The 26533-nt window shown below is 51.9% G+C and overlaps 1 protein-coding gene across 3 annotated transcripts in view; it reads left to right on the plus strand.

The window, feature by feature from the left end:
* The window catches only part of SPTBN4 (spectrin beta, non-erythrocytic 4), a 74215-nt gene that overhangs the window by 44156 nt on the left and 3526 nt on the right, over window positions 1-26533 (plus strand). The window contains exons 20-33 of one of the 3 annotated variants that reach the window (XM_057534879.1): window positions 118-381; window positions 11844-12068; window positions 13019-13108; window positions 15674-15952; window positions 16045-16175; window positions 17045-17249; window positions 17646-18026; window positions 19311-19555; window positions 22085-22223; window positions 22317-22401; window positions 22760-22956; window positions 23545-24164; window positions 25246-25315; window positions 25965-26257. In XM_057534879.1, the coding sequence (XP_057390862.1) occupies window positions 118-381; window positions 11844-12068; window positions 13019-13108; window positions 15674-15952; window positions 16045-16175; window positions 17045-17249; window positions 17646-18026; window positions 19311-19555; window positions 22085-22223; window positions 22317-22401; window positions 22760-22956; window positions 23545-24164; window positions 25246-25315; window positions 25965-26257 (3224 nt within the window). The remainder of the gene's footprint in view (window positions 1-117; window positions 382-11843; window positions 12069-13018; window positions 13109-15673; window positions 15953-16044; window positions 16176-17044; window positions 17250-17645; window positions 18027-19310; window positions 19556-22084; window positions 22224-22316; window positions 22402-22759; window positions 22957-23544; window positions 24165-25245; window positions 25316-25964; window positions 26258-26533) is intronic. The other 2 variants (XR_009006172.1, XM_057534880.1) reach the window with 2 other exon arrangements.

Raw genomic sequence — 26533 nt, forward strand, 5'->3', positions numbered from 1 at the left:
TTGATTCTGTCTCTCTCTCCACATCTCTCCCTATGTTCTGCTGCCCCCATATTTCTCTGTCCCTCCCCACCATCCACTCCCTCCCCCTCATTTCCTGCCTCCCATCGTCTGGGGCAGGAGGGCCAGCAACTGATGCAGGAGAAACCAGAGCTGGCAGCCTCGGTGCGGAAGAAGCTGGGTGAGATCCGGCAGTGCTGGGCGGAGCTGGAGAGCACCACCCAGGCCAAGGCGAGGCAGCTCTTTGAGGCCAGCAAGGCCGACCAGCTGGTGCAGAGCTTCGCTGAGCTGGACAAGAAGCTCCTTCACATGGAAAGCCAGCTGCAAGATGTGGACCCTGGTGGGGACCTGGCCACTGTCAACAGCCAGCTCAAGAAGCTGCAGGTACGGCCTGGCTGACACAGACGGGGGCTTTCTAAACACAGTGGGGCCAGAGTCAGGGTCAGATCCCACTTGAGGTATTTCAAACAGAGGGGATTTAAGATAGGGGTTTATTTCAAATGTGTTAGAAGAGCTGGAAACAGAAAGGGAATACTGAGGCAGTCCAGCTAGTAGCCACTGTTGGAAGCACCCAGCACCCCTTGGGCAGGGGGTACAAAGGGAGAGGAAAGATTTAGAGCCAAAAAGCAGTAGGTAGATAACAAGCACACTGAGGGTTTTCCAGGACCCTGACACCTGTTTCCTGGATGGAGAAACCAAGGCCCAGAGGTAGGGGGCTGGCTTTGCACAGAATAATAACAGCATTCATGGGACTTCCCTGGCGGTCCGATGGTTAAGACTCCGCGCTCCCAGTGCAGGGGGCACGGGTTCGATCCCTGGTGGGGGAACTAAGATCCCCATGCCACTCGGGCGGCCAAAATAAATAAATGAATAAAATAACAGCATTCATGGAGTGCTTCCCCCACCAGCCTCTGTGCCGCGCTCTCACTGACTCCTCCCAGCAACCCTAAGAGATTGGTACTGTTATTATCCCCCATTTGACCAACGGGGAAACTGAGGCACGGAAGGTAGAGCGCCTGGCCCAAGGACACACAGCTAGCCAGTGTCTCCATTACAAAACAGTGGCTCTTAGAGAACAGACACAGTGTCTGCTTTATCTCTGCTCCTAGCCTGGCAGCCTGTGGTGCTTGGTATCTTAACTGTTTGATGCGCTGACTGGAGGTGCGAATGTAGGAGTTGCGTCTCACCTCCCAAGGTGTGACAACTCCTGCCTTTACATCCCAGGAACAATGCCTGAGGCTCTGGGAGGTGAACTAATGGCCCAGGGTAGCCAGTGGCAGAGCTTGGATTCAAATCCAGGTCCCTCAACTCTTCACCACTCCTGCATAGTTATGCTTCTAAAGTGCTTGACATAGTGCCTGGCAAAAAAAAAAAAGTCGACTGATAATAAAAGTACATGACACTAATTAGTATTTACTCAGTTATCTATGCAGCAAATCTTTATTGAGCACCTATGTCAACACGCTAGGCACTTTTCTGGAATACAGCAGTAAGCAAAACTGACAAAAACTTATGGCCCCCGTGGGGCTCACATTCTGGTGCGGGAGACGGGCAAAGACGCAGAGAGCAACAGATCTGAATAGGATGTCACGAACATCATTGCTTTCTGTACCCCAGCGGTTCTCAACTGCCTTGTCTCCAGGATCCCTTTACCTCTTACAAATCACTGAGATCCCAAAGAGCTTGTTTGCATGTTTAATATTTACTATATTAAAAATGAAAACTGAGACATATTTAAACGATTGATTTGTTTTAAAACAACAACAATAAATCAATCACATATGAACCCCAAAGCATTGTTTTATGAAGAATAACTATATTTTCCAAAACAACAAAAGAATGTAGGCAGAAGATTGGCATCGTTTTCAACGTTGCAGCTCCCTTTCATGCCTGGCTTGAAAGAGCACTGGAGGGAATTCCCTGACGGTCCAGTGGTTGGCACAGGTTCGATCCCTGGTCGGGGAACTAAGATCCTGCATGCCACCCGGTGTGGCCAAAAAAAAAAAAGAGCACTGGCTTCTCACCTCTGCTTCTGCATTCAGTGTCTCTTGCAATAGCACTGGTCATACGGTCCCTGTAAAACCCTGCTGTGCACCTGGAAGAGAATGAGAGGGATGAAGGCAAATAACAGCTTAGTATTTTTTTTAAACCATGTTGTAACCTTGCAGACCCCTTGAAAAGATCTTGGGAATCCCCAGGAGTGCCCGGACCACACTTTGAGAACCGCTGATCTGTGTTCTGTGCCAGCCACTGATAACCTGTCCCTCCTCCCCAGCAGCCCTACGAGGGAAGTGCTGTGGTTTATCCTCACTGGACATGTGAGGACACCACGGCACAGAAAGAGTCCTGGCTCTCCCAAAGTCACACAGCCACCAAGTGGCCATTCAGGACCACATTTAGTTCCCATCCACCCTCCTCCCTCGATACTCCCAGACCATAGTGGGGAACGTGACCCTCTCACTGGCCTCGGAAAAATCCATCACTGCCTGAGGTCCACACTGCATTAGCTGGGCAGGCAGTGGTCACACAGGGATGACTCGGCCCCAGGTCTGCTCTGAGGGATCACCTGGAATATCGGCAGAAACAAGTGGTGGCCTGGATGGTCAGACAGGGGAGGGAGCAAGGAGTAGTAGCAGCCAGGGGCCAAGTGATGAAAGCCCTAAGGGGTGGCAGACAGACCTGGGTTCAAATCCCAGCCAGGGCGCAAGTGTAGTCCCTCTCTGAACCTCTGTCGTCCCTTCTTAAGTAGGACTGCCTCAGCGCGGGCATCCCAGGGCCAGGTGAAGGTGTGCGCTGGGATGTGGTGAGTTCCCAGCAAATGGGGATCTGTGACTGTCAGGGTCCCAACAGGAAACAGAAGGCATGCTCCACTGAGGACGATTTGAAGAGGGCCTATCGAGAGTCTTGACAAAGGTGTGAGCAGGAAATGGGGAAGCCTTGGGGCCAATAGCAGGGAGCTTCACTTCCGGGCAGGGGTGAGGGGGGTGGGGGAGGACAGGGGTGCAGAGTCGCCTGGAAGGAGCGGGGACCCTTAGGCAAGAATGGCCGCTGCTGCAGGGAGGAGCCGGGAAATGATAGGTCCGCTCCCCTTAGTTCACAGGACGTACTTCATGGGTGCAGTCCCACGGGACCCCACACTTGGTTTTGTGCTCTGCTCTCCTGTTTTGCAATTCTTTTGGCCGTGCCGCGGAGCATGCAGGATCTTAGTTCCCCGACCAGGGATAGAACCCGTGCCCCCTGCAGTGGAAGCGTGGATTCTTAACCACTGGACCGCCAGGGAAGCCCCTGTCCTGTTTTGAAATTCTTAACATTTGAATCAAGGGACCTGCATTTTCATTTTGCACTGGGCCCTGCAAATTATGTAGCCAATCCTGAGCCCAGCCCACCTGGAAGCCAGAAGGCAGGGGAGCCAGTTGCTGTGGTCCATACAGGTCAGCCCACCCCACTCCGCCCCCGCCGACCCCGGGGCACAGAGCAGGATGGAGAAGCTTAGACTGGGTCAGGAGGGGCAAATGGAGACCTCCAGCACAGCAGCAGCTATTACTAGGATTATTCATTGTCTTAACGATGATTACTAACTCTTCCTCAGCAGTTTACTGCAGTGAATAAAAGCACAGACTCAGGACTCAGCAGGTGTGGGTTTGAATCAGAGCTCTGCCACTTACTAGGTGTGTGATGTTAGGCACGTGGCTTTGCCTCTGGTCTGAGCCTCAGGCACCTCCTCTGTGCAAAGGGAAGGACCCTAATGCTAAGCCATTTGGTGACAGCGGGACTCTGGGTGGCAGTACATGCCAAGGTCAAGGCCATGGATGCTGGAGCCTGGCTGCCTGGGGTCAAGCCCAGCTCTGTGGCTTACCAACTGGCTAACTTGGAAATATGTCTCTTTTTGTGCGTCAGTTTCTTCTTCAGTCAAGTGGACATAATAACCGTAGTGATTTCATACGAACATTGTAAAGATTACAAGACATACTGCATGATGCAGTTTCAGAGTTGCTGACCCAGCAAATCTAACTAAGAGACAGTTCTTGCTTACAGGTTTTAACTTTTTAATTGTCTTCCGCCAGAGGGCACGTCGTCACTATACTGTGTTCAAAAGTTGGGTTATTTCTCTGCCTTCCGTAGATTACGTTATTTATGTGAAATAGCTGTTTCATTTGTTTCTGATTATATTCCAGTTTGGCACTTCCCCCCATCCATGTAGCTTTTAAAAAATGTATTTGGCGGGGCGGGGGGAGGTGCTATATGAGACATTAATATAGTGCCGAAAGTTAGAACTGTCAGTTTATAGTTCACCTGGTTGTGACAGATTGCTCGCCTGAGTCCTGATGCCATGTAATGCTCTCGCCCCAGCAGCAAATGAGAGCTCCTGTTTCTACCCATACTTGCCAACACTTGGTGTTAGCAGACTTTTTAGATTTTTTTCCCAGTCTGGTGAATAGGCAGCGTATCTCACTGTGGTCTTTGCATTTGCATTTTGGGGGGAACTGGTGACCTTGAGCATCCTTGTCTCCCTTTTTGGCCACTTAGGTTTCAGAGGGAAGGTTTGGGGCCTCCTGCCCTAGCCAAGTGCAGAGCCGGCTCTTCCCTCCACATGGAGGGGGTTAGGCCCACCAAGCCCTGGGGACCAGGAGGTGAGGTCCCCATTGTTTAAGGGAGAGACTGAGGCCCAGGGCGGATGAGAGCCTGGGTGGGGGGGTCACACAGCGATGGGTAGGCCCAGCATAGGACTCCTGGCCCCTTTCCCCAGCAGAGGGAGTCCGAGGTGGGGAGTGACTCAGTGGGCCAAGGCCCCCATATGGAGTCCAGCTGGGCCTCAGGAGCTGCCACTGGGGAGGGGAGCGGCCTCCCAAGGCCCTGCTGTCCCCTGGGGCCTGCCTGAGATCCCAGGCACTGGGCATATGCAGGAGGGAGGGGGTCGGTCCAGCCGGGCACATCTCCTGGCTGCCCTACCCCTCAGGGCACCAGGGCCAGGCTGGGCTGCGGGAGGTACTGGCTCGGGGTCTGAGGGGGTGTGGCTGTGAGAGTGCTCCAGGACCTCTGCCTCACTCTGGGCCTGCCTCCCAGTTGTGCTCCCTCAGTTCCTCTGTGTCTCTGTTTCTCTTAGTTTTTTTTTTTTTTTTTTTAATTTTATTTATTTATTTATTTATTTTATTTATTTTTGGCTGTGCTGGGTCTTCGGTTCGTGCGAGGGCTTTCTCTAGTTGCGGCAAGTGGGGGCCACTCTTCATCGCGGTGCGGGGACCGCTCTTCATCGCGGTGCGCGGGCCTTTCACTATCGCGGCCCCTCCCGTTGCGGGGCACAGGCTCCAGACGCGCAGGCTCAGCAGCTGTGGCTCACCGGCCCAGCTGCTCCATGGCATGTGGGATCTTCCCAGACCAGGGCTCGAACCCGTGTCTCCTGCATTAGCAGGCAGATTCTCAACCACTGCGCCACCAGGGAAGCCCCTCTTAGTTTTTTTCTCTCTCTTTCTCAACTGTTTGTCTGTCTCTCTGTCTCTGTCTCTTTATCTCTCTCTGTCTTACTCTCTCACTCTCTTCTCTCCGTCTCTTTTCATTTCAGTTCTCCATCTCTGCCCCCCTCCCTTGATCTCTCCTCATCCCTGTGTCCTCGTCGTGTCCTTCCCCTTGTCCCCCAACCCAGCTGCTGCAGCAGCCTTCCTGGAACCCCGCCTCCCAGGTCGAGGCCACGTGACCCAGAGTCCTCCTTCAGGGCCTCCTCCAACTGTCTTTCCCGGCTGAGGGGCCAGATGGTAGAGTCCCAAACCCCTGCTTTCCCAGTCCCCAGGGGTCTGACCAGCTGGCCTGGCTCAGCCATGGGCTCTTGCTTGGGGAGGGAAGCGGGGAGCTGGTCTCCTGCCATCTAAGGGGGACCAGTCAGGGGAAGATGCACTTGGAGTCTTTGCAGCCGCTGAGCTGAGTCCGTAAAGACTACCTCCCACCCTAAGCCAGGCTCTTTTCTCTGGCCGAGAAAACACCCTCTTCGCCCCTTTTCATTCTTTGCCCCACATTTCTTCATCTAGCTCATCATGGCCCGGAGTCAGGAGCTACACAGTCCAGGGTTTGAACCCTCGTTCTCCTACCGTGTGACTGAGGACAAGTGACCCCACCTTTCTGAGCCGCATCATCCCCAATTACAGAGAAGCAGAGTGACTGAGGGCCACTAGGGTTTCGTGGTCACGTGGTCCTGGGTTCAAATTCTGGTTCTGGCAGTTTTTACTCTGGACCAGGCATTGATCGTCTCTGAGCCTCAGTCTCCCCAGCTGGAATATGGGAAGAACAGCAGGTGGATCCGAGTAGAAATCAGGTTGATGTGGGGGTCAGGGCTTGTGTGTCACCATGCAGCAGAGCGCCTGAAGCTCTTTTGGAAGTAGGCTCTTCTGGTTTTTGTTTGTTTGTTTTGGTTTTTACCTTTAATGTCTTTTTAAATTTTTTTTATTTTTTATTTTTTTTGGCTGTGCTGCGCGGCTTGGGGGATGTTAATTCCCCGACCGGGGATTGAACCCAGGGCCTCAGCAGTGAGAGCACGGAGTTCTAACACTGGACCACCAGGGAATTCCCAAAATACACACTCTTAAAGAGTACAATTCAGTGATTTTTAGTGTATTTACAAAGTCGAGTGACTCTCACCACTATCTAATTCCAGAACATTTGCATCACCCCAAAGAGAAACCCTGCACCCATTAGTTCCCTCTACTAGTCTACTTTCTGTCTCTACAGATTTGCCTATTTTGGACATTTCGTATAAATGGAATCGTACAATATATTGTCCTTTGTGTCTGGCTTCTTTCACTTAATGTTTTCAAGAATCATCCATGTTGTTCCTTTGGTTTTAACATTTAAAGCTAGTTTACTTTTTTTAAAAAATGTTAACCTTTAATACCAAGAGAAGCAGAAGAGCATGGTGACCAATCCAACAAACAAAATCAACACACATTTATGGAGACTTACTCTGTGCCAGGAGCTGGGCTCCAGTTGTGAACAATACAAACATCCCCATCTTCCCTGACCTCATATGCTGTTGTGAGGCTTAAACTAATTCATTCTTGTCAAGTGCTTAGAGCTTAGAGCAATGTGTTACCCATTATTGCTGTTATGGCAAGAAGTTCAAACAGAAGGGTATGATGTGAAAAGTGAAAAGCCTTCCTTCCGCTTCCACATGCAAGCCCCACTCCGCAGGGATGTGACTGCTCTCAACTGTTTCTCCTCTATCCTTCTAGAAATATACTATGCATACCCACACACATACACGTGACATACGGACTATAGTGAAGCTTGCCTTTTCACTTGACAAAACACCCTAGGCATCCTTCCTTGTCACAAAATCTAGGATATAGTCTGTCCTTTTAAACTGTTGCATGGTATTCCAGGGGTAGTTTGACAATGTCATTAACCAGCCTTTGAGAAACCTTCGGGCTGTTCCCAATCTTCTGCTAGTATAAATAATGCCACAGCAGACATCCCTGTCCATATGTATTTGAGCCTGTGTGCAAATATTTCTGTAGAAAATAATCCTCAAAGTAAAATTTTGGGACCAAAAGGTGTATACATTAAACTTTTTGATAAATATTGCCAAGTGTTCTCCTGAAAAGGCAGTGGACACACCTGCAATGTGATACCCATCCATCTCCCCACATGGTTACCATCATTAGGTATTAGCAGGCTTTTTCATCTCTGCTAATCTGAGAAGTGAAAGATACTGTTTTGTAGTTATTTGAATTTGCATTTTCCTAAACATTGAAGGAGGCTGAACATCTTTTCATGTGTTTAAGGACCATTGTACTTCTGTATCCTTAGCCCATGTTTGCAGGAAAGGATACACATTAAATGGGTGTTCAAAATGTGTGGCATTTTTGTAGAAGTAGAAAAGTGGCAGCCCCTGGAATTATTCCATCTCAGGTCACACGGCCACTTGCTGGAGAGGTGGTAGAGGAGTTTTCATTTTCATGGGGAAGTGGAACTTATAACCTTCATATTTCAGACTATATTTGAAAGTTTCCTGAATTCTAATGCATTTTTATTTTTCTACACATCACTACAATGTTTTTCTTAGCGAAAAACTTTTGGGGATGACTATTTCATTTTTCTTTGATTTCTGCCACTTATAATTGTGCCTTTAAAATTTTTTCCATTGTACATGGTTTTGACTTGTTATAAGGTTTGATTTTTACCCATTTTTATGACTCCTACAGATTGTGAACTGTATCAGCTGGGATTCTTTGGGGTGCAGTTCATAGGACTTAGGCTAAAAGGGGACAGTGTTGGCTCACATAGCTGGAAGATCCAGGGGGTATGAGATTGGGGCATGGCTGCATCGGTTCCTCAAATTCCGTTCTCAGGAATCTCTCTGTCTTTGTTTCTGCACCCTGCTTTTCTCTGTGTTGGCCTCGTCACTGGGCAGCCTGTTCCCTCTTGGCGGCAAAATTGTCTCCAGTATCCCCGGTCTGTGTTCTTCTACCTTTAGGAATACGATGAGAAGGAGACCACCGCTTTTGAGCTCACACACCTTTCCAGCAAAAGTGGGAAGAGTTTTCATTGGCTGATCTTAGGTTACATGCCTTCTCTTACCCAATCCTTGTGGCCAGGGTGATTCAGTGTTCTCATTGACCAGGCCTGAATCACATGGCCATTATTGGGCCGCTTGGTTTCATCAGCCCCTTAGGAAGCCGGAATAGTTTTCATTGGCCCAGCTTAGGTAATATGACCATCCCTGACCCTGTGTTCTGATTGGCCAGGTTTAGATCATGTGGCCACCTTGGCCCTCTAGGTTTTATTAGTTCCTCAAGAAGTTCAGGACCTGAGAGCGGGTTTTCAGTTGCTGCAAAGGAAGGGACGGATGTTAGGCAGGCAAAACCAACCCCTCTGCACTACAGAACCTTCCAACAAAAGTCTTGATTTGGTTCTTAAGTTTCCAGCTTTGGGTTGCAGTCTTTTGCTGTAATCTGTTACCACTTAATTTCATTATTTTGTTTTCTTTTCTAGATTTCCCCCATCTGTTTAGAATCACACAATACATACAATTTTTTTTTGGTAAAAGATCCTACTAACCTAGAAATCTTCGGTAAAACATAAAGTATCACTTCAACATGCCTCCAGATCCCACACTCCAAAGGGAACTTCAACTATTATTTGGTGTGCATCCTTCTAGATCTCTTTCTATGTGTTAATAGATGTACCTATATGGATTACTGATGGTTTTATTTTCTTTGTATTTCATGCTTAATTTAAATTCTTGAATAAATAAATATCATGGTTCAGACACCAAAAACTATATAAAAAATCCTATGTGAAAAGTCTCTCCTTCATCCCTGTCCCCATTCACTAAATTCTCATCTCCTCAATAGGTACCATCTGTTATTAATTTCTTGTTTATTCCAGGGAATTTTTATGCATGTGTAATCCACTACAAATATCTATTCATAAGTATGTTCTAAAATTTTTTTCCTCTTAACAGTAAATCTTGGGTATTATTCAATACTGATGTGGATTTGTTTAACCGTTTCACTCTTGATGAGCATGGAGGTTGTTTCCATTTTTTTTTTCCCCATTATAAGCTCTGCTATGATGAGATCTTTGGACAAACATCTCTGCTATGATGAACATCCTCAGACAAATATCTTTGTGCATATGTGCCAGTGTTTCTTTTTTTTATTAATTAAGTTTTATTATTATTATTTATTTTATTTATTTTATTTTTGGCTGCGTAGGGTCTTCGTTGCTGTGCACGGGCTTTCTCTAGTTGCAGCGAGTGGGGACTACTCTTCATTGCGGTGTGCGGGCTTCTCATTGCGGTGGCTTCTCATTGCGGAGCATGGGCTCTAGGCGCGCGGGCTTCAGTAGTTGTGGCATGTGGGCTCAGTCATTGTGGCTCGCAGGCTCCAGAGCGCAGGCTCAGTAGTTGTGGTGCACAGGCTTAGTTGCTCCACAGCATGTGGGATCTTCCTGGACCAGGACTCGAACCCGTGTCCCCTGCATTAGCAGGCGGATTCTTAACCACTGCGCCACCAGGGAAGTCCCTGTGCCCGTGTTTCTTTAAATACATTCCTAGAAGTGCAAGTGCCAGTGCTGGATCAAAGCATTTTGACACATATTGCATTTTTTTTTTATTATTTATTTATCTATTTTTGGCTGTGTTGGGTCTTCGGTTCGTGCGAGGGCTTTCTCCAGTTGCGGCAAGTGGGGGCCACTCTTCATCGCGGTGCGGGGACCGCTCTTCATCGCGGTGCGCGGGCCTTTCTCTATTGCGGCCCCTCCCGTCGCGGGGCACAGGCTCCAGACGCGCAGGCTCAGCAATTGTGGCTCACGGGCCCAGCTGCTCCGTGGCATGTGGGATCTTCCCAGACCAGGGCTCGAACCCGTGTCCCCTGCATTAGCAGGCAGATTCTCAACCACTGCGCCACCAGGGAAGCCCACATATTGCATTTTGATAGGACCTGCCAAACTGCCTTCCAGAAAGGCTCTACTAATTTACACCACCACTGACAATGGCTGAGTGTGCCCATCTCCCTGTATCTTTGCCAACACTAGATATTATTATCTTTTAAATTTTTGCCAATCTGATGAATAGAAAAGGATACCTTGTTTTAACCTGTATTATCCTGCTGATTAGTGAGACTGGGAATCTTTTCGTGCGCTTATTTTTTCTTCTTTGTGTTGCCTGTTCACATCTAATGCCCATTTCTCTTTTGGGCAATCTCTCTTTGCTGATGTCATTCATTTGTGCATTGAACAAACCGCAATTGAAGGCCTATTACATGCTGGACACTCTTCTAGGCACTTGGGAATACAGAGGTGAATTGACACAGCCTCTGCCCTCATGAAGCTCACATTCCAGAAGCAGGAGACCAATAAAAAAAGGCCTCACAAGTAAAGACAGTTATCCGATGGTGGTTAAGTGCTGCAGAGACAAAGGAAGCAGGATAAAAGGGAATTCTTTTACTGTTAAAGAAACTAGTGCCTTGCTCTAACACACACTATTTTTCCACCTTGTCACTTGCCTTTAACTAAATCTAGAAATTTTGGTTGTAGCAAAAGTATTTTTTTTAAACAAAAGTATTTTTTGTGGCCAAATTTATAAATCTTCCCCTTTACGGTTTATGTGCTTGGAACGATTTTCTCCATCCCAAGATTATAAAAGCATTTGCCCCGGTTTTCTTAGTATGCCTTATGGATTTACTTATTCCACTTAAGTCTTTAATCCATCTGGAATTATTTTCAGCATAAAGAGTGAGAAAGGGATCCAGCTAGCTTGGTCAGCGACTTGGCGCCTGACCATTCATTGAATAACCCATCCTTCCCTCGGAGGTTGGAAATGGCATCTGTAAACTGTGTGAACTCTCCTGTGTACCTGGGTCTGCTTTTGCCCTTTCTGTCTATCCCTGTGGCGCATCAACCATTATAGCTTTAGTATTTATTTTTGATATTTGGAAAGGTTGACTCTTTGGACAAATTACCTAACTTTTCTGGGCCTCAGTTTCCTCCTCCGTAACATAGGGATACCACCAACCTCGAAGGGTTTTTCTGAGAACTAGTGAACTAAATGGGCCACTTTAGTCCAGGGGGTCAGGAAAGACTCTTTGAAAAGGTAACAGCTGAGCTGAAATCTGATTGACTGGGAAGAGCATGCCTGGCAGAGGGGAATAGTTACGGCAGAGGCCTTGAGACAGGAACTAGCTTAGTGGCTTGCAGGATCAGAGAGGAGGGCAGCGCTTCTGGAAGGAATTGGGCCAGGGGAGAGTGGACTAGTGGGCCTCGACCAGGGGTTTGGCTGTCACCATAAAGGTCCTGGAGAGCCACAGCGGGATCAGGAGGGAGGGTGGGGCCTGCTGACCCTACCCTTGTCCCTACAGTCGATGGAGTCTCAAGTGGAGGAGTGGTACCGCGAGGTGGGAGAGTTGCAGGCGCAGACGGCGGCGCTGCCGCTGGAGCCGGCGAGCAAGGAGCTGGTGGGCGAGCGGCAGAACGCGGTGGGCGAGCGCCTGGTGCGTCTGCTCGAGCCGCTGCAGGAGCGCCGCCGCCTGCTGCTCGCCTCCAAGGAGTTGCACCAGGTGGCGCACGACATCGAGGACGAGCTGGTGAGGATCCGCTCGGGGATCTGGGGCGGGGCCAGGATAAGAGGAGGGGTGTGCGAGGGTGGGGCGGGGCATGAGGCCAGAGGCGGGCCAGTGGGCAGAGGGGGTGGAGACTGGGATGGGGGCGGGGCCATGGGACTTAGGAGGGTTCAAGGGTGGAGATGGCTGAGGGACCTATCCACTAATAAGCAGATAGACTCACTCAGTCATTCAGTCCTTAACGTTTTCACTTATTCACTCATTCCTTCACTCTTTCAAATTTCATTAACACTTTCAATCACTCATTGACTTATTCATGAAGTTATTGATTTATTCATCCACTCATCCTTTATTCCTTCTTTCACTCATTTACTTATTATTCACTTACTCACTTGTCACTCATCCATTCATTTCCTCATTCAGTCATTCACTAATTTGCTCATTCACTTGATCATTCTGGGCCCAACCCTGTGCTTACATGATGCTAGGTCACAGGAGTGACCGAGGCAGACCCTGTTCCTGACTCAGAGTCCAAAGGGGAAAACAGACTTGTCCTAAGTCAGTGACAACCCAATGTGGTTAGGAATATGATGGGGGAAGCAGGGGGCTGTGAAAGCCGGGAGGAGGCATCTGGCCAAGTTCCAAAGTCAGGGAGAGTTTCCTGGAGGAGGGGATGTCTGAGCTGAGACGTGAAGGAAGAGTGCATATGAGGGAGCCTGCTGAGGGAGTGGGAAGGGAATTCCAGAAAGCAAGACCTGCCTGTGCAAAGGCCAGAGGTAAGCATGAGCCTGGCTCGAGTGCAGAGAGCAAGACAGAACATGTCCAGAGGACGCTGAAGACATGAGCAGACTTTTAGGTGAGGAAGGGCCTTGGATGCTGGGAGGGCTTGGATGCTTACAGTTTAGTTGGGAGGGAGGGGTCCTTGCCCTGCTCCCTGTGTCCTTCCCTTGACCTGCTCCCCGATTCCTCTCCAGGCATGGGTCCAGGAGCGGCTGCCACTGGCCATGCAGACAGAGCGAGGCAATGGTTTGCAGGAGGTCCAGCAGTACATCAAAAAGAACCAGGTGAGCAGAGCCACGGCAAGGGAGTGGGTTAGGACACATTTGGATACGAATGATAGAAAACAGCTCAAGGTGGTTAAAGCCAAAGAGGGGAATTTATAGGCTCTTGTAATTGAGGAGACCGTGGACCGCAGATAGATGCATCAGGTGCTTCCAAGATGTCATGAATCTCTCATTTCCATATATATTTTTTTTCCTGTTAGCTTTGTTCTCAGGCCAGCTCTCCTCTCCTGCTGGTAAAAGAACTCCAACAGATTCAAGTTTATATCCCACCAGTAAAACTGAAGAGAATTTTTCTCTCTCAATAATTTCAGCAGTAGTCCCAGGAATAACTCTTTTGGGCTCAACTTGAATCACATGTCCACGCGGAACTAATCATGGTGGCCAGGGATTTAGACAGCTCTGAATGGCCTGGTCTGGACTAAGGACTCACCCTTGGAACCTGTAGGTGGGGTCAGCCTTAACTTTATCTGGGCTGAGATGGAGACAAGGGGATTCCCCAGATGAAAATTAGGGTCCTGTGACTAGAAGTAAGGACACTGGCTATTGAGCCACGAAAAAGAAAACAAACCAACAAGAACCGCAGACACCTATAGGGAGAGAGGACAGAGATAATCGGAGGGCTGACACCTACACCGAGCACAGTGGGGGGCTTCTGAGCCACTAAATATCTCTGGACCTTTATTTACCTCTCTGAGACTCAATTTCCACATCTAAATAAGTAGAGACTTGGTCTAGAGCCGTGGTTCTCCAATTGCTTAGGGAACCTTTTTGCAGAGGAACCCAATTGCAGAGGAACCCTTTGATCAAAGCTGCTCTTTCACCAAAGCCCAAAGTAAGACATATATAAGAGGGGTAATAATAATACAGTGATGGGACCTCCCTGGTGGTCCAGTGGTTAAGACTCTACGCTTCAAGAGGGAAGGGATATGGGAATATATGTATACATATAGCTGATTCACTTTGTTATACAGCAGAAACTAACACACCATTGTAAAGCAATTATACTCCAATAAAGATGTTAAAAAAAAAAACTCCCATCCCCCCCAAAAAAAAGACTCTACGCTTCCACTGTAGGGGCACGCACAGGTTCGATCCCTGGTCGGGGGAACTAATATCCCGAATGCCACGCGGCACGGCCAAAAAATAATAATAATAATGATAACAATAATAATAATACATTGATTAAAGACTTACTATGTGCCAAATACTGTCCTAGGGGGTTATATCAGTTATTTAATTTAATCTCCACGATAACCCTGTGAGGTAGGTATTGTCATCATCACCACCTTTTATTTTTAAAAAAATCTAAGTTGGGAGAATAGGGCATTGAAGGATGGTGGGAAGGTGAGTACAGAAATTATTTTGGAAAGATTCGTGATTATGCTGCACTTGGTGGAATTCTTTAAGAGGCTGGAGTTTTTCTTTGATTTTTGTTTTTCTATCTTGATGAAAATACTCCTGGCTGTCAACAGTGTTGGGAACAAACAAAATTGGCCCCTCGTTTCCACAGTTGAGGAAACTGATCAAGTGCACTTAATGCTTAAAACTGGGGGAGCTCAGCTGTGTGTGTGAGAGAGTGCTGGCTACACGGGGGCTGTTAAACAAATAATAGCCACTGATGTTGACTGAGCACCTCCTGCATGCCCGACACAGTTCTAAGGGCTCCACAGTACAGCAGCCCCACAAGGGAGATATTAGGGGGCCACTGCTAGCCATGTGCGTTCAGCAAGTTCCTCAACCTCCCTGTGCCTCAGTTTCCTCATCTGTAAAATGAGAATGATAATGATGTCTGGCTCCTGGCGTTGGAGTGAGGAGTAAATGAGTGGCTGCAGGGAATTCCCTGGCAGTGCAGTGACTAGGGCTCTGCGCTTCCACTGCGGGAGGCACAGGTTCGCTCCCTAGTGGGGAACTAAGACCCTGCATGCCGTGCGGTGTGGCAGGGGAAAAAAAAAAGTGGCTACGTTATGCAAAGCCCTTACTTAGCAAAGTGTCTGGCAGGCACTTGGTGTTGGCTATTATTATTAACTCCATTTACCAGTTGGGGAACCGAGGCACAGGAGAGGTTAACTAAAGTACTCAGCAATTACAGAGCTGGTGGAGAGAACCTTCTGGGGGTGATGGAAGAATTCTGTATCCTGATCTGGGTACACAGGTGTATAATGTGTCAAAATGTGTTGAGCTGTACCCCTAAGATTTGTGCACTTCACTGTATGTAAATGACACGCATGTAAATGATACCAGTGTTTAGGCCCGTGTTGAAAGCATTAGGGGGGTAATCTTGTTATCATCGGGCATCTTGTTTGAGAGCAGAGTCTCTGGATCGAGCCTCCTGTGTTCAAATCCTGTCACCCCCTTACTAGCTGCTTGTTCTCTGGCAACGTACTTCACCTCTCCGTGCCTGTTTTCCCACCTGCAACGTGGGGGGGATGAGTGAGCGAGGAACCGCAAAATGCTTAAGTGGTGCCCGGCACGCGGTGGGCCATCTGCGGCTGTTTGTTATCCTCTCCTGGGCGGCGCCAGTCGTGGAGGCGCCCTCTGAACGCTCCTCTCCACTCCCACCCCCAGGGCCTGCGGCGGGAGATCCAGGCGCACGGGACGCGCCTGGAGGAGGTGCTGGAGCGCGCGGGCGCCCTGGCGTCGCTGCGCAGCCCCGAGGCTGAGGCCGTGCGCCGCGGCCAAGAGCAGCTGCAGAGCGCCTGGGCCGGACTCCGGGAGGCGGCCGAGCGGCGGCAGCAGGTGCTGGACGCCGCCTTCCAAGTGGAGCAGTATTACTTCGACGTGGCCGAGGTGGAGGCGTGGCTGGGCGAGCAGGAGCTGCTCATGATGAGTGAGGACAAGGGCAAGGTGCGCCCGGGCTGGGGGTGCGGGGGGGCCTGGGGGCGCTGGAGCCCGGGGCCGGCCCCTGCCGCCTCATCGCGGGCGCCGTGTGCCCCCAGGACGAACAGAGCACCCTGCAGCTGCTCAAGAAGCACCTGCAGCTGGAGCAGGGCGTGGAGAACTACGAGGAAAGCATCGCGCAGCTGTCGCGCCAGTGCCGGGCGCTGCTGGAGATGGGGCACCCGGACAGGTGGGCGGGCGGGGGATCGGGGCCACGCGGGGGCCGGGCCGGTTCTTAGGGAACGGTCCAGCAGGATCTGGAGCTTCGCTGTTGGAAATTGGGGCAAGGCCAGGATTGGACATTGGGGTGGGAGGGGTCCCTCATTGCCCCGGGCTGGTGCTTTCGGATTTTGGCGAGTGGCTGGGCGCCGGGAAGAGAGGAGCGCTGCGCAGGGATGTTGGAGGGGGTGGGGCCGGGAGCACTGCGATTTGAGTGTAGGGGAGGGGGGTGATGTCTAGGTCTGAGGGGAGAAGTAAGGGCTCAGGACAGAGAAGGGTCCTCTCCCTAGGACAGAAAAGCCTGGAGCACTGTGATTGGGCGTGGCCTGAGACCCCTCGGACAGCGGGTCACATGGCCTTCCTGAGTTTAAGTGCAGGGCCCACATCTAGGAGGCTGGGCCGAGGGGTGAGATCTGAGACAGAGGCACAGAGCTAGACCTCTGTCCGCCTGAGCCTGGAGACTGGGACTGGAGGTGAGGTGGGTTGGCTGGGGACCCAAGTAGGGGGTCTGGAGGAGTCCCACTCAGGTCGCTGGAGGGGCCAGGTGTGGGACCACAGACTGGAAGGCTGGGAGGGGGTGAGAGGGGCTGATGAGCTTATCAAGCTTAGGAAGGCAGAGTTTTCCCTGAGCGCTGAGATGCAAGTGCTGGGTTGGCTGCATCCAAGGCTTGCAGAAGAGAGTCCCGCCTGAAGGAGTCTGACGGGACTCAACCCTGCCTGAAGGGTGGCCTGCCTGAAGGGTTGCACAGCTCTGCCCTGAGCGGGGGGTGGCAGGGGGTCAGAGCTCTGTCCTGGAAGTCTCAGGGGGCTCCATCCCTGCCCCTCCCTGTCCCCCAGCAGCGAGCAGATCAGCCGGCGGCAGTCTCAGGTGGACCGCCTGTACGTGGCACTCAAGGAGCTGGGTGAGGAACGCCGGGTGGGCCTGGAGCAGCAGTACTGGCTGTACCAGCTCAGCCGCCAGGTGGACGAGCTCGAGCACTGGATCGCAGAGAAGGAGGTGGTAGCTGGCTCGCCTGAGCTCGGCCAGGACTTTGAGCACGTCACGGTGAGCAGCATCAGGAATGAACAGTGAGCCAGTGGCCACTGTGTCTGCTACTAAGGTTCTCTGGGCCTCAGTTTCCCCATCCATAATAGGAGAATTGTAATAGCACCACCTCATGGCTCTGTTGAGACGCAGATGGATTAATATAACATAAAGCCCTTAGGACAGTACTGAGCACACACAGGGCCTAACACAGTGTTATTATTCTTATCGTCTTATTTTTATTATTGTTGTTACTATTATCGCTACAGAATGAGTGCTAAGTGTCGGATATTTTTTGTTCTGATTGTCATCATTAGTGTTGTTATTATTCTCACCCGCCACAAGATGGGGGGTTGGAGGGGGCTGGCATGGACAGCACCTTTGCCCACGCTGGGCCCCCCCATTTCCTGGTGGCAGGTGCTGCAGGAGAAATTCTCGGAGTTCGCCAGTGAGACCGGCACGGCAGGGCGGGAGCGGCTGGCGGCAGTGAACCAGATGGTGGACGAGCTGATCGAGGGCGGCCACACAGCGGCGGCCACCATGGCTGAGTGGAAGGACGGGCTGAACGAGGCCTGGGCCGAGCTTCTGGAGCTGATGGGCACCCGGGCCCAGCTGCTGGCCGCCTCTCGGGAGCTGCATAAGTTCTTCAGCGATGCCCGAGAGCTTCAAGGACAGATCGAGGAGAAGCGGAGGCGACTGCCTCGCCTGACCGCCCCGCCTGAGCCGAGGCCCAGCGCCAGCTCCATGCAGCGGACCCTGCGCGCCTTTGAACATGACCTGCAGCTCCTCGTGTCCCAGGTGGGGAGCTGGCGGCCAGAAGGGGCAGGTGGGAGGGCCTGGACGGTGTGACCAAGGGATCGGGGCAGCAGAGCAGGCAAAAATCAGGCTGTGGACCACATTGAAATTAGATGGTGGGATAGATAGAAAACAGACCATGGAACAGGGAGAAATCACATGATGCGGCAGGTAGAAAATGGACTGATGGCATGCCGCATAGACTCAGACAGTGACAGAAGAAAAGTGGTATAGCATGCCTGATAGAAATTAGACAGTGTTTCCAGTGGAGACTGGGCAGGGGTTCTCCTAGAAACTGTTACTCAAATCCAGATGGAGAGTCTAAAAGGAATTGGGAGGGCGTTGAGAGAAATTTGGCTGTGGGGCAGATAGAAATTAGGCAGCAGGTCTCTTGATAGAAATCACATTTTCCTCGAAGAAATTTGGTGGGTTTGGATTTAATGAATGGAAATCCAAGCTAATAGGAATCAGGCAGTGGGTCTGATAGGAATTAGGAGGTGGATCTGAGAAATCAGATGGAAATGAAGCTGTGGGCCTAATAGGACTCAAGCAGTAGAACTGAAGGAAATTGGGTTGCAGGTCTAATGGAAAGTAGAAATTAGACAATTATTTTATATGCATCGTACATATGACTGTTAGAAATCCGGCAGAGAGACTGATAGTGATTACATGGTGGATCTGATACAAGTATGGTGGTCCCTCCAAAAGAAATCAGGTGGTTGAGCTCATGGAGAGTGGGCAGTGGGTCTAACTCACACAGCAGAACCAGTGGAAATTGGGCAGGAGACCTGATAGTAATTGAATAGCGATTCTGAAGGAAATTGGGTAGTAGGGAGTGGGTCTGAAAAAATTGAGTGGAAAATATTGGACAGCATGTCTAATAGATGTCAGGGTGGAGGAAGGGTTTCCTGAAAGAAACAAGATAGAGGTGGGCCTGAAAAAATGAGGTGGCAGACCCAATAGAAATAGAGCTCTCAGACTAAAAGAAATCAGACAGTAGACTGAAAGAAACCTGATGGTAGGTGTAAAAGAAGTCAGAATGCAGGTAAGTCAAAGAAACATCAGGCAGCAGACATGAGAGAAATATGGTAGTGGGTCTAAAAGAAGTCAGAAAGTGGGAAAGTCAAAAAGAAATCAGGCAGCGGATAGGAATGAAACCCAGTTGGAATCTCAAGGGTGCAGGCTCCTTACTTCTTTAGGCTCTGCACCCAGCCAGCAGATGCGGGAAAGAGAGGGTGGGGCCTGGATCCCGTGGAGGGCTGGTGCTCGACCTGGCATGCCCCTCAGGTACGGCAGCTCCAGGAGGGGGCAGCCCAGCTGCGGACGGTGTACGCGGGCGAGTACGCGGAGGCCATCGCCAGCCGGGAGCAGGAGGTGCTGCTGGGCTGGAAGGAGCTGCTGGCAGCCTGCGAGGACGCCCGCCTGCACGTGAGCTCCACGGCCGACGCCCTGCGATTCCACAGCCAGGCCCGTGACCTGCTCTCCTGGATGGATGGCATCGCCGGCCAGATTGGGGCAGCTGACAAGCCCAGGTGCCCCTCATCCCACCTCGGGCTTCTTACCTGCCTTCGGGCAGCCACCCCCAGCCCATCAGCAGTCCCCTTCCTGTAAAAAAATCACAATAGCCAATACCTGTGCGGCACCTCTGCCTACCATGCACTGTTCTACATGCTTCTTGTGTTTTAAGACCCCTTGTCAGGCCTGGCATTGGGGCCCAGAGCACAGTGCGTCCTCCTGCCTTTGTGGAGGTGTCGCGGCATGGGATGGGCTGATGCAAGATAGGGACAGGGAGGTGTACTAGGGGCTTAACCTAGTAGGCACTGATTTATTGCTCACATAACGGTTCGATGTAAGTATCCAGCAGAAGCCTGTCCCACGGTGATTGGGAGCCAGTGTTCTTCCATCATCAGCCCTGGGGTGATTTGCTGGACCTTCTGCATCCAGCTACAGATGAGAAAAAGAGAGCGGGAGGATACCATGGGAGCTTTTAGGGATTAAACCTGCACTCACGTTCTGTTGGCTCAGTGGTCCCAACCTATCTGCCAGGGAGGCTGGGAAATGTTAGCCCAGCAGTGTGTCCAGGAAAACAAGGGCCTGGAGAGTGGTGGATACATAACATTGTTTTTGTGAACTGTAGGGCCTTGAGCCTGCATTCGTTTACTCAGCAAATATTTATTGATGCCTACTGTATGCCAGATGGTGAGCAAGGTCCAGCCCCTGCCCTGATGCAGCTTACATTCTGAGGGAGGAAGCAGGCAACAGATAAGTAAATAAACAAACACATAATGTTATTTCAGCGAGTAATAAAAGAAAAATAGAGCAAGGTAAGGGGACCTGAGTGAAGAGATCGTGAGTTGGGTAAAGTTTTGGGGGGAAGGGTCTTCCAGGTGGAGGGATCAGCAAGTACAAAGGCCCTGAAGTAGGCTGTCGTTAGACATGTTTCAGCAAAGGCTAGGTGGTCCTTGTGGCTGGATGGAGTGAGGGGGGAGAGTGGGGAATGGTAGGAAATGACGTTAGAGGGGCAATAGGGCATGGTGAGGAGTTTCCCTTTGCTTGGAGTGAGATGGGAGCCATGGGAGAGCTTAGGGCAGGGGAGTGATGTGATATGATACACATTTGAGAAAGATCACTCCAGGTACCTGTGGCAAATAGATTGTGGAGAGCCAGGGTGGAAGCAGGTAGGCCGGTCAGGAGGCTGCTGCCATCATCCAGGTGAGAGGTGATGTTGGCTTGGCCCAGTGTGGCCGTTGAAGAAATGAGGCGGCGTGATTGATTTTAGGAATTGAAAAAATCTTTTCATTATGGAAAATTTCACCTCTACACAGATGTAGCGGTAACACATAGGGAACCCACGTGTGTACAGTGAACACCTGGCCCATCTTCATCTATACACTCCCCCACGTCCCCTCCACCCTTGACGGAGTTATTTTAAAACAAATCTCAGATTTCATATCATTTCACAGAGTATGTTTTCAAGTTATAAATGTCCAGTCTTGACTGATGGATTAGCTTAAGGGGCTGAGGGAAAAAGAGGAGTCACGGATGAATGATGGTTGAATTTACTGAGGTAGACAATTTCGGGGAGGGTACATTGGGGAGATAGGGGAGAATCAGGGAGATTGTTCTAGGCATACTAAGTCTTAGGTAGGAATCATTACAGTGTGGGACCATCAGAAATAAATTTGGACATATTAAGTCTTTTTTTTTCTTTTTTTTTGGCTGCACGGTGTGGCTTGTGGGATCCTAGTTCCCTATCCAGGGATCGAACCCAGGCCCTCTGCAGTGAAAGCGTGGAGTCCTAACCACTGGACGACCAGAGAAGTCCCTGGACATATTAAGTCTTATCAAGCTACGCTTGTTGACTGACAGAACCTTCAGAAATTTGGAATTTTGCTTTGGCCATATAACAGCTTAGAACGGCACTGTCCAATAGTTATACAATGCAGGCCACAAATGTGAGCCACATATATAACTTAAAATTTTCTTGTAACCACATTAAAAAAAGTAAAGAGAAGCAAGTGAAAATTAATTTTAGTAATTCATTTTATTTAACCCATTATACCCCAAATATTGTTACTTCAACATGTAGTCAATATTAAAATTATTGAGATAATTTTACCTTCTTCTTTATACTAAATCTTCAAAATATGGTGTCTACTTTACACTTTAACACATCTCAAGTCAGACCAGCCACATTTCAAGTACTCAACTGCCACACATGTCTAGTGGTTACCATATGGGACAGCACAGACTTAGGTTAGAATCATTGGCTAGTGGAAGCTTCAGAAGTATAGCTTTAGAAAATTAGAAAAATTGGATCTTGAAATTCTAGGTTAGAATCACCAAAGAGGGACATTTTAGCCCTTTGGGAACGTTGGAATCGTTGAATCAGTGAAGAAGATTGGCCCTTCAGAACTTGATCATGGGAGGGGGGTGTCCCGAGGTGGTGTGGAATCCCAGCCTCAGGGATTTGGGCTCATCAGGAGCTGCGTATGCGGAGGGGTGGGGGAGGTCGAGGGAGGCGGCCCATGGCTCGGATTCCTACCCACCGCCCACTGTAGGGACGTGTCATCGGTGGAGGTGCTCATGAACTACCACCAGGGCCTGAAGACTGAGCTGGAGGCACGGATGCCCGAGCTGACAGCCTGCCAGGAGCTGGGGCGCTCTCTGCTGCTCAACAAGAGTGCCATGGCTGATGAGGTGGGAGGGGAGCAGGGGTCTCCCTCTGCCATCTGTGCCCATCGGGGTGGGAGCCACCCCTGACGCCTCTCCCTACCCACCCGCCACTCCCAGATCCAGGCACAGCTGGACAAGCTGGGAACCAGGAAGGAGGAGGTGTCGGACAAGTGGGACCGCCATTGGGAGTGGCTGCAGCAGAGTGAGTGGGGCCCCAGACACACGTGGCTCAAGGGCACAGGGATGTGCCCCAGCGTGTCAGGAAAAGCCCAGAGGGTGACAGCCATGCTTTGCACACCCCATGGGTCCTCAGCAGCAAACATGAAGGCCTGGGAGGGTGGACAAGGGAGCTGCCCTATCATTGACTCCCTGATGGCAGAAACCTAGGGGAGAAGCTGGTGCCCTCAGAAATAGCCCCCGCCTCTCTCCTTCCTGCAGAGCCCAGAGTGGTCAGGGCTGGGAAGCCAGAGGGGGTGTGGAAGGCCAGAAAAAATAGCCACTGCCCCCGTGAAGGGCCCACAGGTGCCCCCAGCACCCTTACCCCAAATGTCTCTCCTCAGTGCTGGAAGTGCACCAGTTCGCCCAGGAGGCGGTGGTGGCTGATGCCTGGCTGACGGCCCAGGAGCCGCTCCTGCAGAGCCGGGAGCTGGGGAGCAGCGTGGACGAGGTAGAGCAGCTTATCCGGCGACACGAGGCCTTCCGCAAAGCGGCTGCGGCCTGGGAAGAAAGGTTCAGCTCTCTACGGCGCCTGACCACGGTCAGCACCCCATTTCCTGCCCCAGCGCCCCTCCCACGGCTCCACACCCATCTCTCTGTATGAGACAAACACACGGGCTCAGCGCTGTGTTGAGTGAGAGCCGAGACACACCCTCACTGGGCTCCCAGTCCTGGGGGGTACGGGGGTGGGGGGAGAGGGTTGAAGGGGGGAGGGGACAGACCTGTCACCTGTCACCAGCGACAGTCCAGGGCTAGGATGGGGGAAGCACAGGGGGACATGAGAGCCCAGAAACACTTGTCTTGGCCTGGGGGTGTCTGATCTGAGACTTGAAGAATGAGGAGAAGAGACCATTGTAATTAAAAGTCTTAAGGTCTTGAAGGAAGGAGGCAATGGGGGGGGGGCAGAAAGGCACCTAGAGAAAGTGATGACTTAGCCAATTCTTAAAAGAACACTAGGTGTTTGCCGGAGAAGATAGGAATTAAGCTCCTGGCAGAGACAGGCCTGGACAACCTTGCTTTTTCACTAATAACTAATAAACTAGGTGGTGAGGCAGACGTCCCAGAGCCACCTTCCCAGGCCCCGCCCCCACCCCGCCTTTCCACCTGAGCCTGGCCCCTCTGTCCCCAGGTCGAGAAACTCAAGGCAGAACAGAGCAAGCAGCCACCCACCCCACTACTGGGGCGCAAGTTCTTTGGAGACCCTACGGAACTGGCGGCCAAGGCTGCGCCCCTGCTGCGACCAGGGGGCTATGAGAGGGGCTTGGAGCCCCTGGCCCGCCGGGCCTCGGACACGCTCTCGGCCGAGGTGCGGACCCGGGTGGGGTACGTGCGCCAGGAGCTCAAGCCGGAGCGCCTCCAGCCGCGCATCGACCGGCTGCCGGAGGTCCCGGGGAGGGTGGAGCCCACGGCCCTGCCGGCTGCACCAGAGGACGCCGCGGAGACCCCTGGGGCCCCCGCGGCAGCGGAGCAGGTCCGGCCGCGGCCAGAGCGTCAGGAGTCCGCTGATCACGCGGAGGAGCTGCCCAGGAGGCGGCGGCAGGAGCGGCAGGAATCGGCCGAGCAACCTGAGGAGGCTGCGCGGAGGCGGCGGCCAGAGCGGCCGGAGTCAACGGAACATGAGGTGGCACACAGCCTTACCCTGGGACGCTACGAGCAGATGGAGAGGCGGCGCGAGCGGCGGGAGCGGCGGTTGGAGCGGCAGGAGTCCAGCGAACAGGAGATGCCCACCAGAGGAGACCTGGCCAAGGGGTGAGGCCCCATGTGCCCAGGGAGTGGAGGAAGGGGGACACGGAGGGCTCCTGGAGCCGCACAGGCCCAGCGGAGAGGGCTTCCGGGCTCAGAACTGCCTAGGGAGGGAGATACATTTGTGGCACCCGTTCTGCAGAGATGTAAACTGAGGCTGGAAGAGGTTGGGAGTCGTTCCCACTACCCCACAGTGACAGTGGCTTCCTCCAGGTGCAGGTTCTCTGCTACTGAGTTTCTGACCCCTGCATCAAATCCCCTGGATGACCCTGGGCAGGGATTTTATCCTCTCTGAATCTCAGTTTCTCCACTGGGCTAATGGTGGAACCATCACCTCCCTGATTGGAGTTAAGACCCTTTATCACAGTCTCTCTCAGCCTTATAAACTGGGTGCCGTAATCATATCCATTTTATGGATGGAGCAACTGAGGCTCACAGAGGGCAAGTCACTCAGCTTGGGTGAAGCATGACTGGAACCCAGGCCTTTCAGAATCCTGAGTGTGTTGTGCACATCACTTCAACCAGCTGTGTCCCCAGAAAGAGGCCTTTGGTCAAATACGTTTCAGTGACAATGACTTCCTGACCCCTTTTAATTTTGTATTTCGTGAACATTGGCTGAGTGCCCACTCTGTGTGTGGTATGTGCTGGGGAGAGCAATGACCCAACCAGCTCCAGCCCTGCTTTCATGGGGCTCACAGTCCAGTGGGGGAAACAGACTTGTCACCAGAGAGTGTGACCCAGAATGATCAGTGCTGGGATGGGCGAAGTCCAGGGAGCTTGAAAGCTTAGGGGGTGGGTGGAAAAAGGCAACAGTATGTTCAAAGGCTTGAAGGCACCAGTTTGCATTTTGGTCTTTGTGTTGCTTAAAACTCAAGAGGGGAGAGAGGTTCCATCTTCCATTTGGCAGACATGTGCTGAGCACCTGTGGTGTGTAAGGCAGACATCTGAGACAGGCAGCTGCAGAAGCGGACAGGGACCTGGCATCTCAGGCTAAGAGGTTGAGGCTCCTCTAGCCAGCCAGGCTGGTCTCTGGGAGAAGGCATCCCAGTTCCATTGGGTCTTTCTGTGCCCACCCCCCCACCCCCAGGAAGGCCACCCTGGCTGACATTGTGGAGCAGCTGCAGGAGAAAGAGGCAGGCCCAGGGCTCCCTGTTGGGGTAAGCTGAGCCTCGGTATGGGTGGGGGTATGGGGGCCCCTCTCCTCAGAACCAGAGTCAGAATCCCAGAAACACCAGTGCCTAGCCCTGCCCCCCTATCTGAACCCTGCAGAGGCTCTCAGGGGATGGAGAGGGCCCCCAGATGCCTCCCACAAACTGAAATTTTCTCACTTAGAAAGATGAGGCCACCGACCTAAGAGACTCCTACCGCCCTCCACACACACACACACACACACACACACACAGAAGTAGACTCCAGACTCTTTCCACATCTGTCCTGGACTTTTTCTCTAGCCCAGTGGGGGTCTCAAATTTCCTTACTGACAGCCGTACACACACAGGAGGCCCCAGATTCCTCCTACAAAGATGCTAGGACATCTACCTGCCTGCACCCCCTACCTCCATAGGTCTAACTCCCTTCCCCCTAAGATCGAGAGGGATTCCAAACGTAGGAGTCCTGACAGACCCACTCCCAAGACCGGGGGAGCCCTTAAGAGTTGGGCCTCCAACCCTGAGATCCTCCCATACTCGCCTTCAAGACAGATTGCCCTGCAGACAGATGGGACCCCCAGACCTGTGAGTTCCCCCAGACAGATGGCTCCCACACCCCACTATGGACAGCACCCCTCTTCCCCCTCCCTTCACACAGCCGTCGCTGCCTCAGCCTCGCGAGCTTCCCCCCGGCCGCCTGCCCAACGGGCTTGAGCCGCCCGAGCGGACACCTCGGCCGGACCGGCCGCGGGCGCGTGACCGGCCCAAGCCGCGACGGCGGCCGCGGCCCCGAGAGGGTGGTGAGGGCGGGGGAAGCCGGCGCTCGCGGTCCGCCCCGGCCCAGGGCAGCTCCGCCCCCGCACCTCCGCCACCGCCCACCCATACAGTGCAGCACGAGGGCTTCCTGCTGCGCAAGCGCGAGCTCGACGCTAACCGCAAGTCGTCCAACCGGTGAGCGTGTGGGCGGGGCTTTGGAAGGCGGGTCCCAAGCTCTGGGCCAAATGAATGAATAAGTGGGTCTGAAGAGGGGGGGTGGGGCTAAACTTTAGGGCGCCCAACCCGTGGCGGGGTAGGCGAGGCCTGAAAAGGGGGCCTTAACTTCAAAGAATCAATCAGTGAACCGGAGGAGCGGGGCTTAAGGTTAGTGCGTCCAATGGGTGAGTGGGTGGAGCTTAGATGGGGGCGGGACCTGAAGAAAAAGTTATTACTACCCAATCTCATAGCAAC

The sequence above is a fragment of the Balaenoptera acutorostrata genome, chromosome 19 (genome assembly GCF_949987535.1).
Source record: "Balaenoptera acutorostrata chromosome 19, mBalAcu1.1, whole genome shotgun sequence".
Taxonomy (NCBI): Eukaryota; Metazoa; Chordata; class Mammalia; order Artiodactyla; family Balaenopteridae; genus Balaenoptera; species Balaenoptera acutorostrata.